This window comes from Cydia fagiglandana, chromosome 24 (genome assembly GCF_963556715.1).
Source record: "Cydia fagiglandana chromosome 24, ilCydFagi1.1, whole genome shotgun sequence".
NCBI classification, from domain to species: domain Eukaryota; kingdom Metazoa; phylum Arthropoda; class Insecta; order Lepidoptera; family Tortricidae; genus Cydia; species Cydia fagiglandana.
Window position 1 is genome coordinate 149,841 of NC_085955.1, and position 23,419 is coordinate 173,259.

At 40.4% G+C, this 23,419-nt stretch overlaps 1 protein-coding gene across 1 annotated transcript; it reads right to left on the bottom strand.

Annotated features, from left to right (window-relative positions):
- Positions 1-1,969: 1,969 nt before the first annotated feature.
- Positions 1,970-21,647, bottom strand: LOC134676525 (phosphate carrier protein, mitochondrial). The gene is made up of 9 exons (XM_063534911.1): positions 21,620-21,647; positions 20,049-20,145; positions 17,684-17,783; positions 13,465-13,634; positions 11,648-11,809; positions 10,616-10,795; positions 9,997-10,134; positions 4,226-4,357; positions 1,970-2,499 (listed from the first exon to the last, which is right to left on the bottom strand). Exons 2-9 carry the CDS (start codon positions 20,139-20,141, stop codon positions 2,413-2,415), a joined length of 1,062 nt encoding a protein of 353 aa, XP_063390981.1. The 5' UTR covers positions 20,142-20,145; positions 21,620-21,647; the 3' UTR covers positions 1,970-2,412.
- Positions 21,648-23,419: the final 1,772 nt, after the last annotated feature.

Genomic DNA, 23,419 nt, shown 5'->3' on the forward strand with positions numbered 1-23,419 from the left:
ATACCACTCGATTCCCAATTTCTATCGCTCGTATTTCTAAAATTAGCATTTTGCCGTTTTCCGAGTGACGAATTCGGCACCCAGATCGGCCTTCGCTGCGTTACACAACGAATACATACCCTTTTTTACATTTTCATAAAAAAAAACATCATTATTAAAAATTACGTTATTTTTTGCGAACCTGAATCTGCTCTGAAATATGGCGAGAAGTGTTATCATACACCTTATCTGTCTGTATGTTCGCGATAAACTCAAAAACTACTGATAACCCTTTTCCATAGTACGATTTATCGACCACATACGCGTCAATAGAACTTCAACTTTGGCATTATCCGAATGCTTAAGGTTTAAATTCGATTGTACAAATCCCTCCTGCCACAGAATAAATAATAGTACTAGGTACAGAAGTCTCACTCTCTAACAAAACGCGTCTGATACGATCAGCACAGATATGGCCGCTAGGTGGCGACAGCGCCACGCGCGGCTTATGGCAAACCCCAAAATTGGAGCCGAATGCACTTTTAGCTACTTGTAGCAAAGCGACGAAATCGCGGAGTGAGACACGCCTGCTCCTGCCAATACAAGAGGGGAAAGCCATAAAAAAAATACTTTCTAGGAATGAACCTTGGCTTCAATTACATCCATATAGGTGGACGTTTAAAATAAAAATAATTATAATATATTTGTTGAGCATAACTTCGGCCAATCTATATACCGTTTGTGCCGTGTCCGATATTGGGTTGCTGAGAATGTGTATAATTTCTGGAGATATGGTATCGTCTTGGGTCGTCCCATTCGTTTTTCGTCAAGTTCTTAAATCGTCACTCATTCTTCATTGAAAGCCACCGACGATTGTGACGAATGTAGAATGAGTGACGAAAGCAGAATAGGACTAATTTAAGAACTTGACGAAAAACGAATGGGACGACCCAAGACGATACCAATGTAGCGGATATGATAGGGCCGATGTATACAAGGGTATAAAGGCCCTGTAAAATAATAAATTAAAAAAAAACACAAGTAAACAACAAGTTTAGTCAAAAATTTCATTTTTAATACAAACTTGTATCACTGACTGTACCACAGAATAAATAATAGTACTACCATACAGAAGGGAAAGTTCCTACAACACCGAAGTTTAGCAGCGGTTCAGGGTATTCATGCAATTTTCAGCTTAATTGGAAGTCGGGAAGTGGGTCTTTAGCCGCCCATACGTCAAACCTTGCCAAGCAAATATAAATTTTATTTTGACAACACAAAGTTCAAATTAGAATGGAACTGGAGACCTTTTTATAGGTCTCTGGGCGGCTAGAGGTTAACTTGCAAGATTTGACCCGTACACAATTGTAAGGTGAGTCGGGACAAGGCATACGAAAGGTTAAAGGCCTGTGCACACCGGCTTGCGTGTGATGTGCGCGTGCGCTAAAATGTTGGAGCCGCACACGCACACGGCACGCAAGCGGTGCATGTGCCATCTCTCGTAATCTGTATACTACAACGCCGCACGCGCACATCACTCACAAGCAGTCGGTGTGCACAGGCCTTAATCTTTTGGATGCCAATGACCGATATATCCGCACCGTAGGTCCATCGCCAGACGGATTAATCGGTCACAGACCACAGAGCAACATAGACCTACGTGCATATGTATAAAGTATTTCAATTTTGACACTTCGGTGACGTGGCGTCCGACTGACAGCTTTTGTTTGACACGGCGTCGAAAAGGTTAATAATTGTGACGTTCCACGGCAAAAGGTACCTTACGGCGGCTGGCGCTTACGTCGCAATAATATTGGAGCGGCGTTAATAATAGCGTAAGCGCCAACCGCCATAAGGTACCTTTCCCGTGGGACGTCACAATTAGGGTTAAATAGAAACAACACCCCTCGTCGTGATGAACTTTTATTACCGTTTTCATTCAACGATCAACTACTTACATTATCGCAGCCATCAAATAAACGGAAATACATAAATAAATAAAAATATAATTTATTTAACAATAAATTAACATGATCGTTCACTTATACTGCAGAATGGTAATTAATTATAATCACATCGGGTCTATTAATACAGTGTGTGGTACGGAATCCTCGGCGCGATGATTTTTAATTAGCTGCAGTAAACTTACTGTTTAAAAGAATTCACGGACCGTTTCTAAAAAGTTCCCGAACACTTCAGGTAAATTTCACTAGAAATGGAAAATTTCGGTCCCCATACAAAAATGAGATTTTTCTGAAATCATACCATGTGGAAATGTCGCATTTTCCAACGGCACAGTAGGCACGGACATATATATAATATAACATTAAATTTACTTCAGCTAATAAAACATATTATCATTCATCGATTGGCGAGGCTACCCTAGAGTACTAAAGTCTTGTCCATAATTTAGTACAGTGGGCGGTGTGTGGTTTAGTTGAGTTTGCCCTCGGCCTCGAGCCGCTTGCGCATGGACTCGGGCATCTCGGCGGGCGGCGGCCTCGGCATGCGCAGCCACACCTGCAAGATGAAGTTTTAGTTAGTATTTGTTGGGGAAATGTTGTAAATATAAATATGAGTCGTAGAAGAGTACTCATAGTAATGTTGTCCACAGAATTGTCGGTAGGAACAATTGGGTAAATTTATTAATCATTGAAATAACTGGAGTTAGGTTATAGTTAGTTTTTTTTTTGGGGTTCCGTACCCAAAGGGTAAAACGGGACCCTATTACTAAGACTTCGCTGTCCGTCCGTCCGTCCGTCTGTCACCAGGCTGTATCTCACGAACCGTGATAGCTAGACAGTTGAAATTTTCACAGATGATGTATTTCTGTTGCCGCTATAACAACAAATACTAAAAACAGAATAAAATAATGATTTAAATGGGGCTCCCATACAACAAACGTGATTTTTGACCAAAGTTAAGCAACGTCGGGAGGGGTCAGTACTTGGATGGGTGACCGTTTTTTTTTTGCTTTTTTTTTTGTTTTTTTTTGCATTATGGTACGGAACCCTTCGTGCGCGAGTCCAACTCGCACTTGCCCGGTTTTTTTAGCACTAGAAATATGATAAACAATCTTGATGTGTCTTTTTATTGAAAAACACATTTTAAAAATAAATTTCGGCAAATATGTAACAGTTCTGAATCTAATACGATCATTTATATTCTTCTGCTTTTATAAGTAAAAGTTTTTGATTATTAAAAAGCGTTTTTCAATTAAAAGACATGTCAAGATCGCTTACCTTCTAGCAAGTTCTTTCTAATGCTAAAAAAAACTAACTATAGTTAGTTTTTTTTAGCATTAGAAAGAACTTGCTAGAAGGTAAGGTAAGCGCTATAGCGCCAATGTTTTTTAAAGGTTGCGTTTTCACCAAAGATGTACGAGGATGCGTAGCGAGAGTTGTTTGTTAAGAACCAATAGAATCATTTTATCTCGACAAACACATCTCTGGTGCAAACGCAGCCTTAGGCACTGGTCCCACCGCGAGCTAGTAAGCTATGAGCTATTGGCTATAAACACGAACAAAAGATAAGCACTCCCGTGTAAATAAAAGAGACACGGCGATATTTATAGTTACTCGCCCAGCGGTGAGCTATAAATATCGCCGTGTCTCTTTTATTTACACGGGAGTGTTTATCTTTTGTTCGTGTTTATAGCCGATAGCTCATAGCTTACTAGCTCGCGGTAGGACCAGTGCCTTAAGCAGCGATACTGTCGACGCTTTAGTGAATTCGGGAACAAATAAGTAATTTTTATTATGCAATTTGCTGCGAGATTGCGAGTTTGAGGCTCTTGAGATACCCGCTTCAAGTTGCCGACGAGAATCCAGCAGAATCTAGAAGATCCAGCTCTTAACACATTCAACACCAAGAACCCGACTGTCGGGTACACTGTTCGTAGCGACTACGCGCTACATACGACGAAACCGTGGCTACGCGCTACGAGCGTAACCCGTAGCACTTAGTAGTATTGAATGTATTAATAGAAAAAAAAAATGAGTTGCCGTCTGCATACACAACTTCCTTTATGGAATTTGACTGTATGAAATTTGACAAACTATTCGTAGGCCATGTAGTAGTTCTGTTGGATGACCTGACTTGCACCATCCTACTAACCCGGAGTTACCGGTTAAACCATTAACCTAGTGTCAAATTGTGCTGGTAACCATGGTAACTCCAGATTTAACCAGTTAACCCCGGGTTAGTGAATGGTGCAAGTGGCCCTTAACTGATAAGTTATGTTTACCTTGACGGCGTCGTAGATGAACCACTGCAGCGCGGTGAGGGTACCGATCATGATGATCCTGGGGCCGAGACCCTTCCACACTCCGGCGAAGCCGAGCTTGCTCACGATGGAGCCGACGGTAGCGGTCTTGTCCTGTCAAAGTAACATAACACGTCAGTTCATGTAAGGAGATCATATCATAATACGTCAGTTCATGTAAGGAGATCATATCATAATACCTCAGTTCATGTAAGGAGATCATATCATAACACGTCAGTTCATGTAAGGAGATCATATCATAATACGTCAGTTCATGTAAGGAGATCATATCATAACACGTCAGTTCATGTAAGGAGATCATATCATAATACCTTGTAGCGATGCTACGTATTTGCCTAGGATAAATACATGTTTTTCCATACAAGATAACCGGTACAACATGACTGTCGCATTTCCAACAAAATAACATACACCATTCTTGTTGGCAAAGGGGCGAGAGATGATGACGGATGGCATGCTGCATTCCATTAGGGGCGGTATTCCAAATTCGTTAGACGACCTCCAAATTTCCAACCGGTCCGACAGAGCAACTGCTCTCAACGAGATGGCAGATATTTTCCAGCGCGTCACTGATGCTTTGACCAAAGCGTACAAACAAAACGCGGTACGATATAACCTGCGCCGTAAGGAACTGCGGCTAAGCGTAGGCGATATCGTATGGAGGCGTAATTTTGTACAGTCAAATGCAGCACACTTCTTCTCCGCAAAATTGGCACCGCGCTTCCTGAAATGCAAAGTCATTAAGAAGCATTCGGATGTCGTATATGATCTTCAGGAGATAGACACGGGTAAAATTGGAAAGTATCATGTCAAGGACATAATTAAAGTCCCACAAGGTGTATGTCACACGTAACAATTTATTTTATATTATTAGGGCATATTAAGATTTAGCCCATTCTTTTTTTTCAAGCATACATGCTTCTTTGACCCAACTGGTCAACATTTGTTCCAAGCATTTCCTAGGAAATCAAATTTTATAAGTAACTACATACCCTAAGGGCCCAGGGTGACTCAATTATGGTGGATATAATACACTAAGTAGGACATGGAAAAGGAAACCAAGTTTTTTCTTTTTCAATTAATGCAAGCCCATTGGCTGCATATAGGAGTTTGATTTAAGTGCGGGTTACAAGTAACTTCCACTATTGCTAGTATAAGTAATAAATAAGAACTACCAACTAGTAACCACATTATATTAAGGTACTAGTGGCTTTGTATTTGTAGGAATATAGGCATAGTAGAGCATGCTATAGTAAAACATAACTATTAGTATATCAATAGGTAGCATTACATTAGGAATAGAAATACATGTAATATACTAATTAATTAGAATAAATTAGCCTAATCAAAGATAACTAATATTTTTGTTAGCATTAAAAGATATCAATTAGCCTCAAAATGAGAGTTAACTCATTATTAACTATAGCGACTACATTATACAACTTAAGACTATTTCAAAGGAAATCTAGGTTATATTTTTTAGTTGAGTAGCAGAAACCACAGTGTGGTGGCCACACGCTGTGATTTCTAATGTGAAACACGTGATAGTCATGATCTGACCACAGCATAGTGTTAAGAGGTATACGTCTACGTTATAGTTCTAGAACATAATATAGGTAAATCAAAGATAAATATTAAGTAGCATACTAAATAAATAAATATAGGTTTAGTGTCAAACGATAATAAATATGGAGCGCATGTGTATGTCCGCATGTATAGTTAACGTCCTACTGGACCAGATGATTTTTTGGGAAAAGATTTTTTTTTCTCCGGTTACCCCGGCTGCCTCGGTTAAGCGGCGCTTAACCTCTTTGCCGAGAGAGGGGATATTGTAGCGATGCTACGTATTTGCCTAGGATAAATACATGTTTTTCCATACAAGATAACCGGTACAACATGACTGTCGCATTTCCAACAAAATAACATACACCAGAGTATGACACTTAGGTAAAACTATAATGTACCTTCTCAGCTGTAGGTTGGTTGGCGTATCCTGCCTCCTGGTTAACTGGTTTCGAAGAAACAAGGCTAAAGAGTATGCCACTTGAACGGAACTTGTCACCCAGATTGCGCGGAGATTGGTGAACCAAACCTGGCTTCATGCGTATCAAAATGATCCCCCTGGTCTACCCCAACTGCTCAAATAGGTCACTTCCTAATTTAATTAGTATTTTAGAATCATTTTCGGAATTTTTATGAAACATAAATAGTGAATATGAAGGTGTGAAAAGGTTGAAATTTTGACAGGAGAACTGTCAGAGAGTAGACTATGCGTTTAGTTACCGCATCGGAAAGAAGGTATTCTGAATGAAACAAGGTAGGAAACGTACGATAGAAATATAATTATTAGTAATTATTATTAACCACTTAAAATATTACAAGTATTAATGAGCATTAATATTTTTTAGAGAGTCATATGATTTGGAAAAGGTTTAAGTTGGTTTGACGTTTGATGCGTCGATATGGATCGAAACGGAGGGCTGGGGATTTTGCTAGAATTGACGATGGATGGGGAGTTGGTACTGGGGCACGCTAGCATTTATACAGCTCCTAATTGAATATCGAAATAAACCGCCTCGCCCCCTTCCGCCGCCTGCCCTGGCCGGTGGAAGATTGGGATATATGTAAAGTGCGCCGTGTGTGTGTGTGTTGTGCGCGAAAAGGGCGTAGCCCACCGAGTGCTTTCCGTGCCGCCGGCGAGCGCAAGCATGGCCGACGGTCGCGTTGCTCCGAGCGCCGTTGCGCGCTCCCTGATGTGCTGAGCGTCGTGGGGACGCTGGTTTTCACCGCAGGGCGCAGTTTCCAAGGCCTGTGGACTGCGTGCCGCCTGGCGATCCCGAGGTGCTTCACACAGGCCTCCCCTTCACTTGCGTGGCCTGTCGACTCCGAGGCGCGACACGTTGGCGCCACCATCAAGCCGTAGGGCACGGCCTTGACCCGCGAGCCGTGTTTCGGACAGCCTTGCCGCGGTCCGACGACCCCAAGGTCTCATCGCGCGGGTCCTTCTTGTGGAACTCCTGAGCGCCGCGGGTTGTTCTCGCCCGGGCTTGCCAAAGCCGGAGCTTGAGGAACGCCCGCCGCCCACCGTCAGCGATCCGCCTGCTGCGTTAAATACCAGCGGGCCTGTGGATGAAAGCTACGTTCGGTACCCGTGAGTGCACTAGACTTTTATCCCAGGTTTTGGCCAAAACCCCGCGTCTCGTTCATCTCGCGATCGTAGATTAAGGTTTACTATAGTGTCACCCCATAACCGCCGACAGTTTAGAGAAACCGATTGTATTCCGAGCAGCGCCCGCCCTAAAGCGGAGTGCATTGTAGTAGTTAGCGAATTGTATTAAATTGCATGTCATATATTTGGTCTTATCTTTTCAATATCCTATCAAGTTCCCATTAACCAGGTTAGAGTAACAAGAGGACCCTTGCACTCCAAAGGTGAAATGTTTTACTGCGGATCTTATCCGGGGCATCACTTCCATTAATCATTTAGACATCTTAAAAACCTTATTATTTCTTAACAACAACAACATTATTTTTTATATACGACAACCTCAGTTCATGTAAGGAGATCATATCATAACACGTCAGTTCATGTAAGGAGATCATATAATACGTCAGTTCATGTAAGAAGATCATATCATAACACGTCAGTTCATGTAAGGAGATCATATCATAATACCTCAGTTCATGTAAGGAGATCATATCATAACACGTCAGTTCATGTAAGGAGATCATATCATAATACGTCAGTTCATGTAAGAAGATCATATCATAACACGTCAGTTCATGTAAGGAGATCATATCATAATACGTCAGTTCATGTAAGGAGATCATATCATAATATTTCAGTTCATGTAAGGAGATCATATCATAATACGTCAGTTTATGTAATTAGATCATATCATAATACGTCAGTTCATGTAAGGAGATCATATCATAATATTTCAGTTCATGTAAGGAGATCATATCATAATACGTCAGTTCATGTAAGGAGATCATATCATAATATTTCAGTTCATGTAAGGAGATCATATCATAATACGTCAGTTTATGTAATTAGATCATATCATAATACGTCAGTTCATGTAAGGAGATCATATCATAATATTTCAGTTCATGTAAGGAGATCATATCATAATACGTCAGTTCATGTAAGGAGATCATATCATAATACCTCAGTTCATGTAAGGAGATCATATCATAACACGTCAGTTCATGTAAGGAGATCATATCATAATGCGTCAGTTCATGTAAGAAGATCATATCATAACACGTCAGTTCATGTAAGGAGATCATATCATAATACCTCAGTTCATGTAAGGAGATCATATCATAACACGTCAGTTCATGTAAGGAGATCATATCATAATACGTCAGTTCATGTAAGAAGATCATATCATAACACGTCAGTTCATGTAAGGAGATCATATCATAACACGTCAGTTCATGTAAGGAGATCATATCATAACACGTCAGTTCATGTAAGGAGATCATATCATAATACCTCAGTTCATGTAAGGAGATCATATCATAATACGTCAGTTTATGTAAGGAGATCATATCATAATACGTCAGTTCATGTAAGGAGATCATATCATAACACGTCAGTTCATGTAAGGAGATCATATCATAATACCTCAGTTCATGTAAGGAGATCATATCATAATACGTCAGTTTATGTAAGGAGATCATATCATAATATTTCAGTTCATGTAAGGAGATCATATCATAATACGCCAGTTCATGTAAGGAGATCATATCATAATACGTCAGTTTATGTAATTAGATCATATCATAATACATACGTCAGTTCATGTAAGGAGATCATATCATAATACGTCAGTTTATGTAATTAGATCATATCATAATACATACGTCAGTTCATGTAAGGAGATCATATCATAATATTTCAGTTCATGTAAGGAGATCATATCATAATACGTCAGTTCATGTAAGGAGATCATATCATGATACGTCAGTTCATGTAAGGAGATCATATCATAATATTTCAGTTCATGTAAGGAGATCATATCATAATACGCCAGTTCATGTAAGGAGATCATATCATAATACGTCAGTTCATGTAAGGAGAAAACTTTTAGATCATACCTAAGATACATTGGTTGGGTCGGAAAATCTAAAACAATGTCGTGTTTTGAATTCGACAGGTAAACGAGGTGGCGCTGCACAGCTCCATACATTTTGCGGTAACTCTGATTGTCTAAATTTTACGTAATAGGGAGTATTACTGCAATGTTCTGCCGCCAGAGTGCAGCACTAATTTGTTTAGTAAACCATAGAGTAACTTATACATACTAGGCCTTCAGTTTTTTGACAAGTTTTCACTATGAAATTGATGCATCGAGGCGGTTTAGAGGTGGCCTACCGCGAAACGCGAAACCGAAATTTCTTTATCTGCCAGTCTATCGATCGAATTGGCAAGAGTGATAAAGTTGTACCAAGAAAAGTCTGCAGCCGATTTTGATAGCCCACGCAGTGTAAGTGTTATTTATACGTCATAATTCATAGAAGTTTGACGGTTAAAATGACACTTGCACTGCGTGGGCTATCAAAACCGCTGCAGACTTTTCACGGTCTGACTCTCAGAGAGTCAGAAACCAAACTTTCGACTGTCGTGTTTCACGGTAGGCCATGTGATTGACCTAGTGACGCCCTCTACGCTTAGTACCGAAAACGCTGGCAGCATTTCCACACATACTTAGGTATGTACAGACCTGGTTGAGCTTGGAGACGACCGTGTCGGCGGGGTGGGAGACGATGGCGCAGAACACGCCGGCGATGTATCCGGCCGCGAACGTCACCACCAGCTGCTCGCCCTTCGAGCACGCAGCGCGGGGCTTCGGCACCACATACTGGAACACATAACGATTAGTATTTAGATCGATCATTTAAGATCTTAAGTACGCAAACTAAACCTGATTACTGACACCTGTTTTCCTCAAATATTGCTTTTGACTGGTTTGACTAGGCATAGTTTTTATTAATTTATACGCATGAAGGGGCTGTCCATAAATTACGTCATCGATTTGTCCCAAAAATCATGCTTCAAATGACCCCATTTCCTCCTACTTCACGCTACCGTCATCCGATGTCCAGACCCCCCCCCCCCCCCTAATTTGAAATGACGTAAGTTTTGAATAGCCCCCAAGTACAAAGTAGGGACAGGGACAGTAATAAAAATGTTCCTAATGGTTCCAGATGCAATGCTGGCTTTTGTTCCGAAAGATTCTTTTTTTTTTTTTTTTTATTATGAATGGGCTTACTCATGGCCACAGACTAGCCGAGGCGTAGACGTGGCCTACGATGGAGCGAGCGATATTCTGTATTAAATACCTTATAGAGCAGCTCCACAGTCTTCTCGAAGCAGGCGAACTTCATCATGGTGTAGGGGATCTGCCGGCCCCACAGCGGGGCCAGGCCCTTGTAGAAGGTCCCGTAGCCCTCGTTCTGGACCATCTTGGGCCACGCCTCGCGGAGCGTGTTGGCGAAGCCGGGCATAGTCTGGATGCGGACCTACACAGTACACACAAACATACATTATTATGCTTGTATTTTTAGCCAATATGAGGTGGTGGTACTAGTGCTCGACATGCTAATGCCCAATAGATGACACTCTGCTGTCACTTCTGTTGACAATGACTTAAGTTTCAAGATGACATGTACTGGGACCGCGTTGAGCACCAGTACCACCAGACCACCACCTTAAGTGTATGAGTTTTTTTTACTTTTTAATTACATACTTACTAAAATACCATATAGGCCCCGTGTATGAACTATAGGGGGCAGCATAGGAGCCGTCACATTTTCGGCGCGGGGCGTAAATGTGACGTTTATGCTTCCGATGTTACTCACAAAATGGCAGAACCTACTATGCACAAGGAAACGTACCGACGAGAACGGTAGATGGTAGCACTTGCTTTGGCAATGTACATGTGCACATATACTTAAGTTGGGCTTAAGTCGAGAACCTCGTAACTCCATTTTAAGGAAATTAGTAATTGCTACCTTGGACACAGTGGCGGATTTGCAGTCTTTGCCGCCCTAGGCCCCAGGCCCTGTAGCCGCCCCTTCCTCAGCACCCATCATATTGACTACATTTTGAGTTATTTCTTATTATCATCAGCGAATTTTGTGTCACAATTTGCCGCCCCTAATATCTTGCTGCCCTAGGCCCGGGCCTACTTGGCCTTAGGGCAAATCCGCCACTGCTTGGACAACAATACTTACAAGTCGTAAACCTCGTAACTCCCCCGGAGGAGTTCCGAGGTTTACGACTTAAGCCGACGACATGTTTCCGATTCAGGCCACAAGATGGCAGACCTTCCAACGCGCACGGTCCCTACTGCAAAAGTTATATTATTATACCTTAGCGGCCTCTAGGGGCGAGAGCGCGATGTCGGCGAAGAACTCGGCCGACGCCGAAGCGGCGAGGTAGACGAACGTGCGGTAGGTGTAGGCGGTCTCCTCGTCCAGCAGGTTGTTGTACCCGACCTTGAAGACCTCGTACAGACCGAACTTGCACAGACCCTGGAAGGAAGAGGGGTGTTAGAGGGGGGTTGCGGTGGGGGGTGTCACGTTACGTATGAACACACTCATAGAAAGTTTGTCTACATGGTTCTTCAGTAGGAACAATTGGTATTTTATTTTAATCACTGTATGTATGTACTGTATTAAATGGGGTTGGCAACTGTCAAAGGTTTGCATAGATGGCGCCATCATAGCTTGCCCCTTTTTCTATGAGATTTGGCTTAAAGAGCTGGCATCCAGGGTATTAAAAAAACAAAAATTTGACACAATTCTAGGGATTGACAGGGCAAGCTATGATGGCGCCATCTGCTAAAAACTTCCACCGGCCAACCCCATTGAGTAAATATGAAAACAGTGTATTGACCTCGACCTCAGGCGAGTTTCGAACCCAAATCTCTGTAAAGTAGCGATTCCCAAGTTTCAAGTTTGCAGATTGGTATTGCACTTTTCATTTAGATACCCAGATCATCGTCTGGGCTGGGTCTGGTTAATCTCACAGGACATACATTACGGCACAGAATAAATAATAGTACTAGGTACAGAAGACTCACTCTAACAAAACGCGTCTGTTACGATCAGGACAGATATGGCCGATAGGTGGCGACAGTGCCACGCGCGGCTTATGGCAAACCCCAAAATTGGGGTCGAACGGATGTACTTTTAGCTACCTGTAGCAAAGCGACGAAATCGCGTAGTGAGCCACGCCTGATTACGGTGAGTAAACAGATAGATTATGCTGAACCTGAACAACTTTATTCTCTGAGGAATCTAAAATGTTTGATGTGCGAGGGATGTGTTTATTGAGAACCAGCACACATCTCTGGTGGAAACGAAGCCTTAACCGATTCGTTGCTGATGACCCGCCTGCCGTGTCATCAATGTTTTTTACGTGTGGCGCATGACACGGGAGGAGTGTCATCATATTCTATGGCGCATGGCACGGGTGCCATGTCATGAAATGATTGTTCCGCGCCACAGCTTAAAGGTTTCGAAAATGGAACACGCAACGAATCGGTTATCGCCCTATTCCCATCCCCTCGCAGTGAGCTTTCAATGCGAGCTGTATTTAAGGGTTGAATTCAAATGATCTCTTATCAAGCCACCAAACTAACTCAACTAACGCTTAAGATCTCCAACCATCCCCTTTCCATACTTCATCAGGCGTGGCTCACTCCGCGATTTCGTCGCGTCGCAACAAGTAGCTACAAGTATATCGGTTCCACACCAATTTTGGTTGCTACTGTTGCTAGCCATAAGCCGCGTGTGGCGCTTGCGCCACCTAGCAGTCATATCTGTCGTGATCGTAACAGACGCGTTTTGTTAGAGTGAGTTTTCTGTACCTATAGTTCGTTTTTTTAGCATTAGAAATAAGGTAAACAATCTTGATGTGTCTTTTAATTGAAAAACAAATTAGGGCAAATATGTAACAATTATGAATTTAATACGATCATTTATATTCTTCTGTGTTCATAAGTAATAGTTACTGATATTAAAAAAGCGTTTTTCTATTAAAAGACATGTCAAGATCGCTTACCTTCTTGCAAGTTCTTTCTAATGCTAAAAAAAACGAACTATAGTACTATTATTTATTCTGTGACTTCATATCATCTTTATTTCGTTCCTTATAAGAGGAATAACAAAGACTGGCACTGTACCTGCAGGGAGTATCCGATGAAGGTGGGCGCCCAGCCCTTGGCCAGCCCTCTCATGCCCTCCTCCCGCACGGAGACCTTGAACCCGTGCACCACATTCTTGTATTTATCGGCGTCCACCTGCAGCCGACACTTGACCAGGTCGAGCGGCACCACGGCCGTGTGGGTGATGCCTGCGGACAGACGGGTGTTGTTAGTGATGTTTGGTAGAGAATGGTTGAGGTGAGAGGGAAGGGGGCTCATAAGATGTGTGTCTACATGGTCGTTCGGTAGGAACAATTGGTATTTATTATAATCATTGAAAATGATTTTTTATAATGCGGACTGACAAATTGAATTGTCAATTTAGTATCTGGCATATAACTGCCAAAAAATGTTTATGACCACTCTGAGTGTACTTCTGTAATGAGCCTAAGCTTGATGTGTTTGTGTATTTACATCAAGGAGTTCCGTTTGCTTCCAATTGCGACATCAGATCAGCTCCATGTTAGCATATTATCGCATTGTCATCAGAATAAATTAAATACTCCAAATTTCAACTGAATTAGGTACATATATACGCGCAGTGTGTAAAAACAAACTTTAGTTCTAAACAGTTGACAGATTACATTGCCCAAATTTACAGAAGTCTGTAGATAACGTATCTATGTCTGTAGATGACCTTGCCAGTGATTGAGCGCGGGATTATTTCTATCCGGTTATCGCCACACGTTCTTATCGGCCATTATCGGGGAACAAGTGACTAGTGAGTATGCAGTGCACGAAAATTATCCACTGATAATACTATCCTGATTATATTTACATTGCATTGAATTTCTTAAGGTAATTGCAATTGATTAAATTGGTTGCATGGAATTGATTCAATTATCTCCTTGGCTCAGATTGAACTGGGTATTTAACAATGATAATATTGATAATATAGCTATTTGAAATGGAATGCAAAATAGGCTTTGACACATTTTTTTATGAATTAAAGTAATTTGAATCTTAAATTTAAGTAATAAAATTAATTTGTAACCAAAAATTCAATTTTTTCTTCCCTTTAAGACTGCCTGTTATGTATATTAATACTTTTTTTCTATAGATGCTTATATGACATCATTATTGTGAGTTTGAAACAACATGAACGCATATATTATGTGTAGTGGGCCAGTATCAGTAAGACAATGTTTGCCTAGTGAGATAAATTGCCATACGTAATATATTATACGCATCGTAAATAATACAATACAATACAAATACTCTTTATTGCACACCTCATAATAATACCTCATAATACTAAGTGCCAGTTGGCTATGTTGGCTCGTGTAAAGCATTATACACATTTCTTAGATAAAACTACAGAACTAGAAGTACTGTCGCCATCAGATGTATTGGAGCGGCCAAGGTGCTCACAAATATCTGAACACGCCTACAGCCCAATATCAACCTTGGTGCATTCCGCCAAGGTTTACAATGACGCGCCGCGCGCGATAGGCGGGGCGTTCAAAGTGTTAATGTATATGTCGGCGGCCGATCGTAAGATCAGGCATATCGTGAAATTCCTAGGCATATCGTGAAACGTGAAAATCTTTGACTCGTTCCCTGAGTCGACGGAGCCCCGCTACGCGGAGCTCCTATTTCTGGGCAGTTTGCCCTTCGGGCATATGAAGCAACCTAACGAACCTAGATAGGTTAAACCAATATACAGGGCGTCCCACGGCGATGCCACATGGAGGGAAAGTACCTTAAATATCATAGATAGCATATTTTGCTGAAAGAAGACTTCATTTTATTTTTAAAACTTAGTAAAGTTGCATTCATACTTTTTTAATTTTTTTTGAAAAAAAATGTATGGAAAAAAATTATCGCGTCATTGGAGGAAAAGTACCTTAATTATTGTAAATGAACATCTTACTGAAAGAAGACATTATTTCGATTTAAAAAAACAAGTTGAATTGCATTTTAAATAATTTCATGGTTAAACCGGGAATCGAACCCGCTACACGAGAAAAAAAAATACCTGAAATACCTGAAAAATACCTATAAGATACCTATATATTGGTTTAATGTGACTATCCTCAAAACAATACACAGGAACATTACGATGTGCCCGATCTTACGATCGGCCGCCGACATGTATATATTTTTGTGCAACCTAGCTGCTCTGATATACCTGATAGCGACTATATTCACAAAGCAAGCCTTGTTCAGCTATGGGTATAAGTCGATTAATGTAATACTTTTCCATCACTATGTACACCTTAAAAAACAAAGACCGCACCGCGTCTGCCTGTTTGTGTGTTTGTCCGCGATAAACTCAAAAACTACTGAACGGATTTTCATGCGGTTTTCACCTATCAATAGAGTGATTCTTGAGGGTTTAGGTGTATAATTTAACCCGTGCGAAGCCGGGGCGGGTCACTAGTTTATTTATAAAGTTAGATATCATCATCATCATTTCAGCCTATATACGTCCCACTGCTGAGCACAGGCCTCCTCTCATGCGCGAGAGGGCTTGGGCTGTAGTCCCCACGCTAGCCCAATGGAGCATTCCACGGGCTGTCCCGTACAAACGCATTTTATTTCCTGTGTTGCGACTTTTTTCTCGGCATTTAAAGCAGGCAATTATTTTTCTGTGCATATTTTTGACCATTTGTCATAGAAAAGGAACCTCTTATACCTTTAAATCTTCAGAAATTTCGCGTTTGTACGGGACAACGGTAGACAATTTCATGGAATGCTCCAATGCGGATTGGATTGGAGTTAGATATTACTCTATCGTATTTGCAAGGCCAAATAACTTCCAAGTTCCATTGGCTATTATATTGTCTCGTGTATCATTATCCGCATTGCTTAGCTACAAAACCTAACTACAAGTACATCGTAGTTGTCAGTGACTTTGTACCACTAACATCATTGAATGATGGCAGCCGCCCAAAAGTTCACGGCCGCATACCGTTACGTGAGCGTCGCGTGAACGTTGCGTCACACTTGTACGATACTAAAATAGCTGGACGTAACCGCCACACGATTAAGACGCCATTGATTAGACGTGTTTACCCCTTTGATTGCCGTCTGACGCGCGCGGACACCCCAATATCAACCGACCATTCCTACAAGGTTCACGATTACCGCGCACGATAGGCGGGGCGTTCAGCGGGTTAAGTGTTAACAAAGACATATGTAACTCCATTTTAGATTAGGTGCAAAAACGTGCCTCGGAAAATCGTGGAAAACTTATGCTCCATGCCTTTAGTCTATACTCGTGTAGATGGCGACACCGTTTGATATTTAACAATTTTAACACATATCAGTAAAAAAAACGTGGGTCAAGGTCATATGGCGTTCTACAAATAATAATTAAAAATTAAAAATCATTTATGTATACATTTTTTATACATTTTCATTTTTAGTTTTATTCCTGTGTCGATAAATGGCGGTAAATTTAGTGTGACTACAAAATTTATTATGACAATAACCCTCAGCCATTCTAGACCTGTGATTAGACTTTAACAACTGATGCTCGTCAGTCTCATGATTCATTAGTTAATAGACATAACATCGAGACAGCGGCCGCGTATCACCCGCTTGGACATTAACCTTATGAACTAAGCGAAAGTTGTGTTGAGATTGTCGAGAACCGTACAATACCGTAAAATGTGTCTACTTTGCTCCACAATTCGAAAATTTTGATTATTTAATTTTTTTCCCTAGCCTATTTGAGTGTCCCACTGCTGGGCAAAGGCATCTCCCCTTAATTTCCATGACTCCCGATTTGGTGTATCCTCCTCCGGCCAGTTATTCAGGAAGCTGTCCAGGTCATCCCGCCATCTCCGTTTGGGCCTGTCGCGTCCACCTCCCTCTACCGGCATCCACTTGGTGGCTAAGCTAGCCCACCTTTCCGGATGCTTGCGGTAAACGTGGCCTAGTCCCATTTGAGCCTAGCGGTTTTCCCGCCTACGTCAGCTACCGGGTTTTAGAGCGCAGCGTGGTGAATTGAAAATTTAAAATTATTATACTGTGGTAAGTATGTTGATACATATGATAATTTAGCTCTTTGAAAGCCACGCCTATCGTGCGCGGCGCGTCATCGTGAATTTTGTCGGAATGCACGAGCGTGTCAGTTTCTTTTCTTGTCAAATACGTTTTTGGATTTTTTTTGTAATGGTAACCAATGGGAGTTCGTAGGGTCATCTTCAGCTTACAGAGCCACTATTGTTGTATTAAATAAAGGCCTCACCGCAGGACAGGATGCCTCCGAGGCCGCAGAGCGCGAAGTACTTCATGGAGCCGAACTCGCAGGAGTCACCCAGCTCCGCCGCCGCGTTGGCGGCCATGGCCTGCCAACATCACAAAACATTTATTACTACAAATAATTAAATTTAAGTGAGTTTTCTTGTATTTTCTTAACGAAAAATACATACGCAATTATACATAGTGTTGCTTTAAGCATGGTCCACATGGAGTACTGGAGTCAGTTATGTAACGCTGCCATACATGACCCAAAATTTTTTTATTAAGCTATGAGCTTCACCACATCTGATATTTGAGTAATTCTAAGCATTTCTAGCCTGAAGTGGGGGGGAGGGTGGGGTGCAAAGACGGCCGCCATCCGTCATCTTTAAAAAAAATCTACTCTGATCCTGGTGGGTACTAGGGCAAGTTTGGTATCATTTTCGTATAAACCAAAGACGTAGAATTCATTGCTGATATTTGTTTTTTCAATTTCATAGTAATTTTACAAGAAAAACGTAAAAAGGTGAAAAATTTGGTTGGAGGTTTTTGCTACGCGGAGCCGAAACTACAAAAGATATAAAGTTGAAATTTGCACACTAGATTACATTTATAAAGTGTACAAGAGATAAGAAGCGATTTTGCGAAATTCAACCCCTAAGGGGGTTAAAAAGGGGATGAAAGTTTGTATGGGGTTCAAGTTTTATTTTAAGCTAGGAATTTGAAACTTCTTAAAACGATATATTATAAAAATACAAGAAAACTAATTTCAGCGTTTTTGAAAATTCATCCCCTAAGGTGGTGAAAAAGGAGTTGAAAGTTTGTATGGATTACAAAAAAATTTTCGAACGCGGGACTTGAATCTTTGTATTTGGGGATATTATTAAAAGACAGGAAAAGTAATTTCAGCGTTTTGTAAAATTCATCCCCTAACAGGGTTAAAAAGGGGTTGAAAGTTTGAATCCATTACAAATCCGAGTAGACACACATTTCTTATTGCCTCCCAGGCTTGAAATGCTTAGAATTACTCAAGGAACATATGTGATGAAGCTCATAGCTTAATAAAAAATTTTTGGGTCAACTTTATAACTGCTTCCGCTAGAGCCAACAATGTGGGCCGTAAATAGGGTAGATATTCGCTGAGGGTCGAATGGATTTACCAGAGTTTGAAGTTAAGCAACACACGTATGACCCACTGAACGCAACAACATTTACACTGGCGTTTAAAAGTGCATGGAGATTTTTCAATTGTAATATGAAGGCATTAAGATCGACATCTATCCATACACTTTTGAACGCCACTGTACAATAGTCACATTATTATAAGCTAGCCCTCAGCTCTCATAATCATTGGTCACGGGGCCTCTCGCCGCGCCGCGCCCCGAGCTCGGCTCGGTGTGCGGGCGAGAGACAGTAGAGACAGACTCCAGAAGAAATGAGACCACGACAAGAGACGCGGCGGGCGGCGCCGAGCGCGGCCGAGCGGCGCGGCGCTGGCCCTCTGGCATGACTTCTCATCATCGGGCCACTGGTTAACACTTAGGGTCACCCCACATTTAGCGTCTTTCGAGCGTCGGTAGTCAGCGCTATGGAAAATGACGTCGCTGCGCAGTTGCGTCGACGTTGCGTCGAGCAGCGGCCATAGAATTGTAGACGCCGACGCTCGAAAGACTAAATGTGGGGTGGCCCTTATTATTTTCCTAATGAGATTCCATTCAATTTGAGGATATAAACTTTTAAAAAAGGTGTGCATTTAGGGTACAACTACAATCTACATAAGTAAACTTCAACAATTATTTTTTGTTTAGGTATAAGTGACATTTCTAAAGGCTAAATACTAAAAAATACTTAGAACTTATAACAAAACAAATTATTCATCATCCTCCTCGCGTTATCCCGGCATTTAATAATCCCAAGAATTGGCGTAGGCACTAGTTTTCAAAACTGTCACTGTCAGCAGTTTCAGCCTGTTCAATCTAATCTTAAAGCAACAGTGTTGTCTTTCCAACAAAAATAATTACCAATGATAGTTATTTTTAAATTAACTCGCATTTATAAACGGGTCTAACGCGAATTTTATTCAATTACCTTTATTTACCGGCGTGTGCGTGCGTGTGTGTTCAAAACGCGAAAGTTTTAAGTATTAATTACCTTAGGCCCACTTGCACCATTCCGCTAACCCGGGATTAATCAGTTAAACCATTAACCTAATGTCAAATTCTACTGGTAACCAAGGTAACGCCAAGTTTAACCGGTTAACGGGTTAGTGGAATAGTGCAAGTGGGCCTTACAGTTACAAACCTTATAGCAAAGACATAAAGTCCAATAGTCAGTTACGGATGTTGCTGTTAGTATGAATATACAGTACACACCTGTGAGGGGGCGGCGATGGCATCACATTTAGCAGGAGTGAGCGGGCCGTGGAACGGCGAGCTGCGCGCCGCCTCCAGCAGTGAGGAGAACATTATTCTGGAACACCAACCAACACTTCTAAATCACAGTTCAACATCTATCAACTTACATCTGTATGTACCACGTCAGTTTCTAAATACAGTGTAAACTCCAACTTCACTCAATATAATGTTTCACTCCCTATGACATCAACATTATTGGTGCTAGTTGGTCAACTTTAATATTAATTTCTCTCTGATGATGATGATGATGTATTCCTGTTATCCCTCAATACTGACATAGGGCTCTCAGAAGAATTCTATTTTGTAATTTCTCTCTATTAACGAAAATTTCCCATATCATCAATAAGAGTCTTGAGTGCCACTATAGAGTTAACACAAAAAATAAATGCCATATCTAAATTCTTAAATACCATATAGATAACTAAGTTAAAACCTGCTTTTAGTGTAGATATACAAAGCTACTCTGCCCTATCTTGTATAACCACTCTATTTTTTGTGAATAGGTATGGTAAATAATTGTTGTGAATTTCTAATAATTGCATTACTTGAACCATATTTTTGCAAGAATTCTTTAAAGCTACGAGTGTTGACTATAATTGCAAGCACCACTTGTAACTAAACATGACAAATCTGGACTTTGGAATTATTATCTACTGTCTAAAATTGAAATGTAAATCTCTAAATAAATTATTTTTACAAAGGCTTTTCCTCTTGCAATTTTATCTGTAGGCATTTTAAATGTGTGTTTTAGAAACTGTTTCATTTACTATGACTTGCTTAGTGGTTCCATTTCATTACAATGTAAATAAACATTATTGACACCTTTAGTTTAGTACCTAAGTCACATGGTACCTATTTCCTACACAGATACTGTGGTAAGCCTAGTTTCTTCTTCTATGTAATTTTATTTATGTATTGAATACTTTAATTACAACATTATGAGTACTAAGAACTACTATATGCATCACCGTACAATATCCTGCCTCTACGAGACTCCACAAATAGTCATGAAATCGATTTGACACACTAACATTGAAGGAAACCTTTCGTGTCGTCACCGTAAAGACATTCTGTCAAAATGTTAGGTAATTAGAATAAGTAACCTTCTTTTGTTAATATTAACTTATACGTATTTCACTAAAACACTGTTTAAAGCTTGGTGATTCATTTCCCGAACTCAATTGGTTAAGTAATGTGATTAAAAAAGAAAAACTTATGAGAAAAAAATATTGGCGTTAAATCAATACTGCTTGTAACCGGGTCGAGCCAGTGACCGTCTAGATATTGCGCCAATTGAAGACATTGACCGTCAAATCATTTAAAGGTATTTTATAAAAATAGTTACAATATTAAAATTAATAAAACCCTAAAATATAGGGCAAGGTCACGTGAGAATAAGTCCATTTACACATTACGTAAGGAAAAACTCAAGTTTACACTAAAAATACCTCAATCACTGACTTAAACTTGATCCCGTGCTATTCTCAGACTTGCCACGCAATAAAAATAAAGGAAATTTCGTTACTTACATGTCTTAAAATCCTATTTTCACCGTTCAACACTCCACACCGCGCCTGACGCACAGTGCTAAAGGAAATGCAGGGGCGAAGCGAGCGCCATTGACGGAAGTTATGTAATCACGTGGAACCATTTTGACGTTTAGTTATGGATGCGTTCAATATCAAGATAAAATACAATAAGGAGAAAATATTAAATACGCTTACTAAATATAATAATTATCTCATTGAATAAATAATAAGATGTCATTTAAAAACACGAAATTAAAATTTTGCTAAAATATAAAATATTTTGAACACATGTGAAATATTTGACAATTCTGACATCTGTTGGCGAGTAGCAGTACTACAGTGTCGGAAAGCCCATATTAGTCTACTGCACAACGCCATCTAGTCGCGAATTGAATAACTTAATTTCAACAAACGTTTCTTGTGATACAGACTCGCAGAGTAAATTATTAAAAAAAAAAAATAGGGTGTTTTTTTTGGCACACCAGCCCGTAGAGGCTCTTTATTCTACATAAAGTAATGATGAAGTAGCATTTTATCCACAAGAGTGTCAAAGTAATTTAAAGCTAATTCAGAAGTTTCCTCGTGTTGGCTGGTGAAATTGTTAAAAGTCAATTATGATTTATATTGATAAATACTTGTGTTGCAAAGTTTGTTTAACCCTGTTGCCTTGAAGCCCCCGCAACGCTCAAGATTCCATTATACGAAACACTCGCTACGCTCTTGGTTTAATTTTGGAGTCTTGCGCTTGCTCGAGTATAAATAGTAGCTCGATAAGAACAACACCTTTGCTCCCTTGTAAAACAAATAACATTTTTTGATTTATTTATGAAAGTAGTTTCTTAAAAAGAGAGCCATTGTTACGAGCGGGTCTGATGAAAAATGAAATCTGGTTTATCTATTTCTATTTTCGATTTTTTTTCTCGAGGATATTTTTAATGCCTTTTATGTTGAGAATAAAACCAAAATTACGAACATAAATGGATTATTCAAATATAAACATACGTTACGTTCACACTATAATATATTTTTCTTATGCAAATTCAACATAATAATTGTACGAATTAAACACAATTTAATACAGAATACAAAATGTTTATATTGCTATTTCATAGTATCTTAGTACAGTATGTTCAGCGCTACATTTTTCATCTTTATATTTTAAAACTAAATTTTATCGTGTTTCAACCGTGGTACCACGGCTTTTGTACCACAGGGGACCACGGGTAATTTTTTTCCCCGTAGACCCACTGCACCAAAATGGGACTACGGGTAATTGAAAAGAACTGTCTCTTACCCGTGGACCACCGTTGTCATATTTGGAAGGTTATATAGGTAGGTAGGTTTAATTATTACATTCTCTTACATTTAATTATTACAAACGGCGTCGTCATTTTACAAACGTGAAACGTTATGTAAATTGCCGTAAGCAAATTGCAAATTTAGTGTTTCTTCTCCAAAAACATTGTCTTAACAACGTAACTAGACGGAGCCCCGCTTCGCGGGCTTTTCGGGCATCTGAAGCTACCTAACGAACCAACCTAACCTACCTACTCGTACCTACCAACCTACGCTTAAAAAATTGAAGTGGGTCTATGGGGAAATAAATTATCTGAGGAATGACCCGTGGGCCCACGGAAAGTTTCGTATTCAAAAAGATAACTTAAAACTGGAGCCTAACCTAAAAAATTACCCGTGGTCCCCTGTGGTACAAAAGCCGTGGTACCACGGTTAAAACACGAATTTTATGTACAGAGGCAAATCCATATGGTACGTCAGGCACATGCAATAGTTATTTACGAT

Excerpts from the sequence above, each read along its gene's own strand:
- LOC134676525 (XM_063534911.1), bottom strand. The coding sequence starts at position 20,141 with ATGTTCTCCTCACTGCTGGAGGCGGCGCGCAGCTCGCCGTTCCACGGC. Across the intron at positions 17,784-20,048 it reads CCATCGCCGCCCCCTCACAG|GCCATGGCCGCCAACGCGGC; the intron begins GTGTGTACTGTA and ends TGATGTTGGCAG. Across the intron at positions 13,635-17,683 it reads CGGAGGCATCCTGTCCTGCG|GCATCACCCACACGGCCGTG; the intron begins GTGAGGCCTTTA and ends GTCTGTCCGCAG.